This window comes from Neomonachus schauinslandi, chromosome 6, assembly GCF_002201575.2.
Source record: "Neomonachus schauinslandi chromosome 6, ASM220157v2, whole genome shotgun sequence".
NCBI classification, from domain to species: domain Eukaryota; kingdom Metazoa; phylum Chordata; class Mammalia; order Carnivora; family Phocidae; genus Neomonachus; species Neomonachus schauinslandi.
The window spans coordinates 18,554,467-18,564,437 of record NC_058408.1 but is presented as its reverse complement, the minus strand read 5'-3'; the positions used below and the strand labels follow the sequence as shown (position 1 = coordinate 18,564,437).

At 32.6% G+C, this 9,971-nt stretch overlaps 1 protein-coding gene across 2 annotated transcripts in view; it reads left to right on the top strand.

Moving 5' to 3' along the window:
* The first annotated feature begins 250 nt into the window (after nt 1-250).
* BRINP3 (BMP/retinoic acid inducible neural specific 3) overlaps nt 251-9,971 on the top strand; it is a 344,861-nt gene continuing 335,140 nt past the window's right edge. The window contains exon 1 of one of the 2 annotated variants that reach the window (XM_021686643.2): nt 251-486. In XM_021686643.2, coding sequence (XP_021542318.1) covers nt 251-486 — 236 coding nt within the window. The remainder of the gene's footprint in view (nt 487-9,971) is intronic. The other variant, XM_021686645.2, reaches the window with a different exon arrangement.

Here is a 9,971-nt window from a genome sequence, read left to right as displayed (position 1 = left end):
AGAAGGACACAAAGTCTCAAAGACATAGAGCTTCGGAAAAAAAGATATTACTTTGTTTTACTTAGTATTCACTTTCACTATCATGTAATTTGAAACAAATGATATTAGATTTAACCAAAAAGGAATTTCCCACCTCAGCACCTGAATTGCTAGAAAAGAATCTTCTAGGGGCTAACTAATTGCCTGTGTATTTTGTCTAGGTGTTGAGGGAAAGCTAAGAGAATGAAGGCTCTAAATCCCCAGTGGAAGCATGATATGGCGGAGCAGAGCTGGTGCTGAATTGTTCTCTCTGATGGCTCTATGGGAGTGGATAGCCCTGAGTCTTCATTGCTGGGTTTTAGCGGTTGCTGCTGTTTCGGATCAGCATGCCACAAGCCCCTTCGACTGGCTCCTCTCTGATAAGGGACCCTTCCATCGCTCACAGGAATACACAGATTTTGTGGACAGAAGCCGGCAGGGATTTAGCACAAGATACAAGATATACAGGTATGAAGCAAAGGGAAAGCAATTATAGAGCTATCTTCCTTGAAAGTTGTATGTAATTAAGTTTCTCTAAGGGAAAGTTTCAGACGGGAAAGGGTTATTACCAGAAGGGTTATTATTTACCATTCACAAGTACTGTTTTCTTGTTATTTAAAAGTATTTCTTATAAATGTAACAAGCTATTGAAAACAAATAATAATAATTTTAAAAACCCAAGAAACTAGTAATGGTGACCGGTTGTGCATCACTCTCAAATTCTAGGAATGTTACACTTCACTCCCTAAAGTATATTCTAATTAACTTTGAAGTTGAGTTTATCATTTTAAATAGCCAAATGCTTCAATGAATTTTCCTGAGATTCCTTTCTACCTTATACCATGCTATGTTATCTTTTTTTTTAGTTTAAATGGAAATGGTATCTTCTACTAGTCACTGAGAAGTTAAGTCACCTCATTCTTTTTCCCCTTAAAGGTAAAAAGGGGAAAATGAAGATGGGTTAAAAAGAAGTAGCAGATAAATGTGACATGCCAGCAAAGGCCAAGGAAAAGGAGGGGGTTGAGATATACAGCCTTTAACTTTTACTGTTCTTATATATTTGAATCTAAATAAGTTACACAAAAGGAGTCATATATTAAGTCTAACAGACTGCCTGCTTTCCCCAAGCCCAGTGAATACATTAAATAGAAGAGTGTACAAATGGCTCCCTGACTGGATTAGATTGTATTGATCTTTGCCATAAAGAATGTTTTATATAAAGTTATCAGTTTGGTTTGTTTCTTCATGATAGAAATTTACAATTCCCAGCAGTTGGTTTTAGCATTTATGTAGAAGCAAAACTGAGCATTGTATTTTTATGTCTGTATCTATGTAGATACTGTTATATAAATATTTTATTTTATGTTGTATGTGCACCAGAGGGCACTGTGCTTCTGGTCTGTATGTAGTCTTTTATACAGCATTGCGAGAAATTTATAAATCCTATCAGCAGTGCATATTTACAGAACAGACTGAAGGTACTGAGCAAGTTCCATGAAATCACACTGCTCTATGTGTGTGTGTGTGAGTGTGTGTGTTTAATAAGAAATCCCTTAGTCTAGGCAGTCAGAGCATGGTCACAAGTCTATAAAAAGATTTATCCTAATTTTAAAAAAATGACATGACAAATATTAAAGATTTTCTTTCTGAAATGCAGCAGGAAACAGTCAATATAATATGATTCTAGCTTATTCCTTTTTACATGTGTTTGTTGGTTTAGCCAGATTTCCTTTACAAATTGTGTGGAGCTACTTGAATTTAAGATTGTAAGAATGTCTAATATTTTAGCATCTTGCAAGAGGATTTTTAACAGTCTGTCAAACAAACTAACCCAGAGCGTGTCTCCATGCTCTATTGGCATCTCTGGGAGGTCTGAGGTGTTGTCTTGTGTGTGATTGTTTGGCTCAGCTTATTGGTCGATGAGCTGTGAGTTGGAAACATGGCTTGACATGTCTTTAGAGGTTCTAAGTTGAATGAAACAGTCATTATTTGGATCGTCATAGTGAAAGGTAATGAAAAATAATGCCTTGGGATGTGTTTGCAAAGCTCATATATAACCTTTAGTCATATATAACCTATAACTTATAATGAAGGTCTTAAAGACCTTCATTAGCCCTATACTCCTCATCCTTCCTATGTTTTTGCCTTTGGGTTTTGAATAAATATGTATTGGACTTGTCTGTTTATAAACAATGGAATACAACATCCCTTTAGCCCTGCCAAGAGCAGGCTATAACTTCTTATGTTACCTTTGAAACATTGCTTAATGATGCTATATTTGTTGATGGTTGCTATACAATGAACAATATAATATATTTGTGAGGGTTCCTTTTGTGTCAGAACAGTGAGATATTTCATTTATCCAACTAGTATTTACCTAAAATTCAGAGAATTTTATCCACCTATGCATCCAATATAATGGGTCAGCATTTTTCCTGGTGAAGTTAAACTTGTTTCTGAGATATTAGAGAATCTCAAATCTAAGGATTAAAATAACTTTTTGTTGTTGTTTTTACTTTAAAAGTATTTGTCTTAAAAAATAATTATTATAGACTTTATCTTTTATAAATGTTTGCCCTGAAATAATTTGTGAGTATTGAAGAGACACAGCTGGAAAATTAATATTTTTCCATATTAAGTGCTAGATTAACCATTTTAAAAGACCACATAATTTCAAAAAGTGATCAGCCAAATTCTATTAGTGTTTATTATTACTGCTATAAGCTCCTTCATGTGGGGTGTTGCATTGATATAGTTTCTGAAAGGCATTAGTTCTCAATATAAAACCTATTAAGCCCGTTAAAATAACTAGGTCAAATCTCTTTCAGTTGTCTTCATTTTATCTCCTTCGCCACCAACATACTTTTCTTTTCACCGCAAATATAGAACAGGTAGATCATAACCATTGAACATTATTATTAGGATCATGATCGAGACTTAGAGGAAAAAAATGTGCCATTATTTTTTTGATAAAGTGCATTTTTGTCAACTAACAAGGCTTATATTTGTATTTTTATTTGTTATAATTATAAAGAATTTTTAGATTTTGTTCTGACACAACACTATGACTTAAGAAATGATTATTTTATGAGTAGATCATTGAATTGGAAGATCTAGACTGAACTTGTTAACACTTGTTACTTGGTTAACACTAAAAATTGGGTTTTTAGCTATCTTTCCCTCTTAGCTGAAGATTGATAATAGAACCTAAGCATAGGTATTTTAAGTACTCTCACTTTTAGAAAATGGGCTATGCTTGGAGAAATTTTGTCCACTCGAAAGTGTAGAATAGTAGCACATTTGGTCCCTTAATAAGTTGGAGCCAAGTAATTAGTTATTATGTTCTAGAAATACCCTTAGGCACTGTGGATACCAGCAAATGCATAATTTGTTCCAGGCCTGGAGATTCTCATTCTTTTCATAAATTATAAGAGCTCTGGACAAGGAACTCACTTTAAGTAACTCAAACTTAGAGTTATCTTGAATCAGAGCTGTAAGTTCTATGGTCATAGGGAGGTGATTTTTATTTCCATAAAAGAAACATTTCACACATGTAGATCTTCAAATATGGTGATACAATGTAAAAGCCCTTTTTCTCTTTGCCAAACTTCTAATATTCTGTGTTTAAGCACATTTACAAGTGAATCATAGGGAAAATTCTGATTTTTTTTTATAATCTTCCAAGATAAATATAAAGATATGTCCTATTACTACAATTAAATTCCTTGAAACAATTTTTCAAAACAAAATTTGAGTGAGAATAAGAAACAATTGAAATAAATGCTAAATGCTGTGCCTTGCTGGTTTTCGTGGTCATGCTCTCTGAAAAAAAATTATATTTAAAAAATACTGTGCAAAGGACAAGATAGTCTAGAAAGATAAACAAATGTATAGACATTTCATATATGACAGGGGTATATGAAATAATCTATGGAAAAGGGTGAGCTTTTGAATAAGTGGTATGTAATTTGGGTATCCATATGAGGAAAGCAGAAATCAGATCCTTTCCTCATACCATATATACAAATCTACTTTCTATGGAATAAGGATCTACATAGAGAGGGAAAAATGTTGTTTCTAGAAGAAAACATATATTTTTAGAAGAAAACATGTATTTCATGATATTGGGATATGTAAGAATTTCTTAAAACACCAGACATTAAACATAAAAAAGATACTGATCAATTCAGGTATACTTTATATATATATATGTTATATAACATTAACAGGAACATAGCCACTCATAGCAGCATGGATGAATCTCCAAACAGAATGTTAAGTGAAAGAAACTGAACACAGGAAAAATTTGCACACAATATGATTCTGTTGTAAGAAATTCACAAAACTAAATTATATTATTTAGAGATGCATATGTAAAGATGGTTGATAAACCTAAAGAAAAGCAAGGAAATGACTATAACAAAAATCAAGGTAGTGATTATCTCTATGAGGAAGTAAGAAGGATAGTATTTTTAGCATGGAACATGGGGGATTTCTAAGAAAATGACAATACTGAATTTCTTAAAATGGGTGATCATTACACTGGTGTTCTTTAGATTCTAAATATTTATTTTAGACCATTAGTCATATAGTATTGTATATTTCACAGTATAAAAAATTTTAAAAGTAAGTAAAGATTGTGTTAGCTTTGAATTGAAAAAATGAAATCCTCAAGTTAAGTAAATTAATTTTTTCCTTTGAATTGTTCCTAAATTCAATATTTATGATTAAAGTTTATTAAACTCATAAGTTTTATAGAAATATTTAGTTATAAGAGCAGTATATGCTCCATTATAGTTTAGTATCTATACATGCATTCATGTGCAAAAATAAAATTTTTGCTTGTTTGTTGTTTACAAAGACCTTACATATTTTTATATGTGATTTTTGCTATAGCCTTTCATTGATGGCATTATTATTATCTTTAGAAGATTTTATTTATTTATTTGAGAGAGGGAGAGAGTACGAGGGGGGCAGGGTGAGGGGCAGAAAGAGAGAAAAAGAGAGAGAGAGAGAGAGAGAGAGAGAGAGAAAAGTGGACCCCCCGCTGAGCAGGGATCCTGACTTGGGGCTCTATCCTGGGTCCTGACTCAGAGCTTGATCCCAGGTCCTGACTTAGGGCTCCATCCCAGGAGCTGAAGGGATATGCTTAACTGACTGAGCCACTTAGGTGCCCCCCCACTGATTATTATTATATCAATTTCTAAAAGCTAGCATTCAGAGATTTTAAATAATATGTTTACAAACAACAAACATTAAAAAACTTATTATTTCTAATTCAAATTCAATGACCATTTTACTACAATTAAAAAAAAAAAACAGAAACAAAAATAAAAGCCCCCAAAGATAATTGACTAACTTGTTAATATTCAAAAACCAAATCCATTGTACCACTCTTGTTTCTCTGTTTGCATATATTAGTCAGCTTTGCTCAGTAAATATATCCTTCTATCTAATATGCATTCTCTGTTGCCAGAGACCTAATAAAATTGTGTTAGACTGTTGCATTTAAGATTTCCAACGTGTCTGGCCTCCCCATCTCAACAACCTTGTGTATTACCTCTCTCACTGACTCTGGGCTTGGCCATCCATGTTGCTTCAGTTGATGAGATATCAGCAAGTATGATGCAGGCAATATCTTATGAAGTGCTTGTTGCCCTGAATTTTATCTGAAACTACTCTGTGAAGAGGTTCCCTCTAGACCAATAGAGGAGCTGAGGCCACATGGAGCAGAGGAGAACCAGACCAGTTGATGTTCTCTGGACCTGATGTATCAGACAGAAACAATCACTGGACAAGTAGTGAGGCCATTTTAAAATATTCAGCCCAAGCCGAACTGGTAGAAAACTGAAAATACATGAGTGCCCCTAGGCATAGGAGTAGAACCATCCTGCTGAGCTCAGCCAATATTGCTCATTCATTCACAGACTCATCAAAACAAACAAACAAACCAAACCAAAACAAAAGAAAAACAACTTGTTTTAAGCCTCTAAGTTTGGGGAAGGTTTCCATGTACCATATGTAATTGATGAAAGTATTTTTTGTCAGGAATATAAATTGGACAGGTATTTATTAATGATACCATAAATCATATGAAATGGTAAAGATAGCATTTAGTATAAAGAGCTTCTTTATTTAAGGATGCATACATTTTTAAATGAAAAAACCTAAGAGGATTCTAGCTTAAAATGTCTTTCTTCCAAATAGCAATTCTTGACACAAACACTTTACATTTCCTCCTAAAGGACTATGAATCCATGGAAGGAGGTGAAGGTGGGAGGAGGATAAAAACTCATAACAACACAAGATTATAGTTGACACTTTATTTTCTGCCAAACTACGAAAGGCATTTCAATAGTTATAAGAATCAGTGATTAGCAAACGTATTTAAATGCGTTAAGATAGAGCAAGCCAAATAGTCTTGAAAGGTGATAGTTACTTGAAATGTAGTTGGGAGCTACATACTCAACTACCTACTCAGAAACCCGGAGTTGGCACTTAGTAGAAACTATGCAGCCCTCTCTCTATTGCAAGACCTTGCTTTGTGATATAACCAGAGTATAAATAATTGGTTTCTTTCTTTTTTTTCCAAATTTTTATTTAAATTTCAGTTAGTTAACATGCAGTGTAATATTAGTTTCAGATGTAGAATTTAGTGATTCAATACTTACATGATTTCTCTCTTTCTTAACATGTTTTAAAATGGTAGTTCCCCAAAATAATATGGTAGATAGAGAGTTCCCAGTTAAGTATGACCCATATAATATGTGGGACATACTTATACTAAAACAAATCATTCATTGTTTATTTAAATTACAGTTTAACTGGTTGTAATGTATTTTATCTGCTCTATCTGGTAACTCTATGAGGAAAAAGGTGATTACTGACATTGATGATTATGTATTAATGACAAGGCTTCTCAGAAGTAAATTAGGAATAAAAAGAGAAAGAGCCCTGAAGGTAGTCAATAGAGTTTCTCATGGACTTTTTTTGTTCATCCTGTCAGAGAAATTAGTGTCAGGGTAACTCTTGCATTAGATGAAGACAGCTACATACTGACAGTTAAGCCCAAATTTCTACATACCAGTGCACTCCAGCAAACAAAGAGCAAGTGGGAAAAAGTGACTCACATACTGTCTCTTAGCAAACTCTATGTATTGATAGAGCTCTCCATTCTCTATCACATAAAGTAAGACAGTAATAGCACCTTTGGGTTTGCAGTATATGACAGAGTGCATGTCACATTGGAGGGAGACCATTCTCACAGGAGGAATAAAGGACCAAATAAAAAACTGGCAGAACAAAAGGAATAAAAAAATTACCATAAAAATTCAGTGGGAGAGATGACCTCTTTATGATTCCCCCCTCAATTGCATATATACAAGTATTACACACATGTACACTTTGTCTGTCTTCTCCATATGTTGTTAAGAAACTGGAATCTACAAAACAGAAGAGATGGTAAGAAAAAATAATCTGAAAAGAAAAGGGAATTGAGTAAGATAGCATAATAATGCAAATAAATCAAATGCAGCAATAAGAGTAAAATTCACATTAAAGACCATTACACACAGTAAGTGTAAAAATTGCAAGGATGGTTATAAAATTGCATGGAAATGTTAAAATATAATTCTTGGAGGATACAATATTTAACATGAAAGATCATGATTAAATCACATGGGTCTAATAAGCTCAATTGATAAAAATAAATACCTAAAAGAAAAACCACGTTAAAGGCAGTAATATCTTAAAAAATTTTTAAGTGAAAGTCAAAATTTATATTTACTTAGATTCTGAAAGTAGAAATGGGAAAGAATAAGATTAAATGTCATTGCAAGCCTTAAGGGCAACAACTGGTGTTTACAAAAAGCATCATCTATATCTTAAAATTTACTGCTACATATAAAAACAAACATAAAAAAATGAAAATGATAAATACAACTTAAGACAAGGTGACTGCAGAAAAACAAAACATATGGTCAATGTAATGAATATATGTATGTCAAGGCCTAAACATAATTACTGCATTTGGATTAAAACATTTATTTGATTATGCTGCTATTAGTTATTTAAAACAAAATTACACCTAACATAAAAGCCAAAAAGATGATCAATTAATTCTCTTACAATCCATATAATACTATCTAATGAGTGGTATATTATACTAGACCTTCTAAAGGAAGTTAAAAAAAACGTAACTGTCACATGAAATTTTAATCTACCATTCTTATTCTTCATGGATGAAATAGATCTCACACACACAAAAGCAGTGTAGGAGTGGGAAAAAGCAGATAACTTGAGTATTGAATCCAGTACAATTGTATCATATATAGAATTGTACATGCTGAACATGTAATGCTAAACATGATATACTTCTTAAACACATATATGGGATATTTATGAAATTTTATTTATTTTAGTGCATGCAAAAATTTACAACACAATATACCCTTACATTTTAGAGTTTTTGAAATCTTACCGCATAGCTTTAAATTAGTTATTTTGAATATAAATTTAGAGAAATTAACTACTTGCTCACAAAATGGTAAATTCAGATTTTTAATGACATTAAATATGATTTTACTCTAAAATATATTTAATACTATGAGAAATTCTTTCATACTCCTTCAAATACAAAGTTAAATAAAACAAACAAAAAACTCCAAAACTCAAAAGTATAAAGTACGGCTCAAATGATTTCTCTATGATTTTACTTTTTTAAACTATAAACCTGTGGAATATAAAGATTTTAAGTACATGTATCTAAGTGTTTATCTCTGGTTGGAAAGTTTTATAGACTTTTTATTACATTTTTCTGTAATAAGTATGTGTGATTCTATGATCAGGAAAGATATTTAATGTCATTAAAAATATTAAGATCAAAAAAAAAAATATTAAGATCAGACACACTTGAAAAACAACTTCCAAATAATTAACAGTGAAATAATTAGAATTTACCGGGATTATTTAAATAAAAGTTAAGAATAAAGTTTAAAAAATGAAGCACATTCTCTCTTTGAGTCTTCACACTTATTTTCAAAGTAATTATAATAAAACAACTTTATATCGCAAAGAACTATAAAATAAGTCAGCAATGTTTAATGGAACAGAGAGTGTAGACAAGAAAAAGGAAAAACATAGAACTAAATACTGTGTTTTCATTATGTGAATGTGCTTTCATATATGACTTCATTTACTTCCCCAAACAACCCTAATATAATGATTCCCATTTTACAGATTAACAAATAAAAACATAAAACTGTTGTCTTTTTTTTTTTCTCACTCCTAGTATCCCTGAAGGTCTCTTTCATTGTACTCATTCCATTGCACTAAAATCACCTGTTAACTCCCTGAACCGTGAATGCCTTCAAGGCAGGACTTTTCCATCTTTTTATTTTATTTCTATTTCCTTATTATCATTATTATTCTATTTCTTTTTTTTTTTAAAGATTTTATTTATTTATTTGGCAGAGAGAGACACAGCGAGAGAGGGAACACAAGCAGGGGGAGTGGGAGAGGGAGAAGCAGGCTTCCGGCGGAGCAGGGAGCCCGATGCGGGGCTCGATCCCAGGACCCTGGGATCATGACCTGAGGCGAAGGCAGACGCTTAACCACTGAGCCACCCGGGTGCCCCTATTATTCTATTTCTACATTTTTATCCATCTTTATATTCCTGGAGCAAACCAGTTGCTCACTCATCAAAGATGTAGGCTTTACATTTGGGGCTGCTTGGTCTCAAAACCAGTGCTTATGCCATTGAAGATCCCCTCATGACTGTAAGTAGGGAGACATGAATTGTTTTCTGTCTTTGTTACTGACCAACTAGGCTACCTCAGATTTTATAAGTTAATTTCTCAGACTTCAATATCCTTTTTTTGTAAAATTAAGGGTGCACTAGATCTCTACAGATCCTTGAGTTATAAAGTTCCATGCTTGTAATCTCAAAAGTAAAA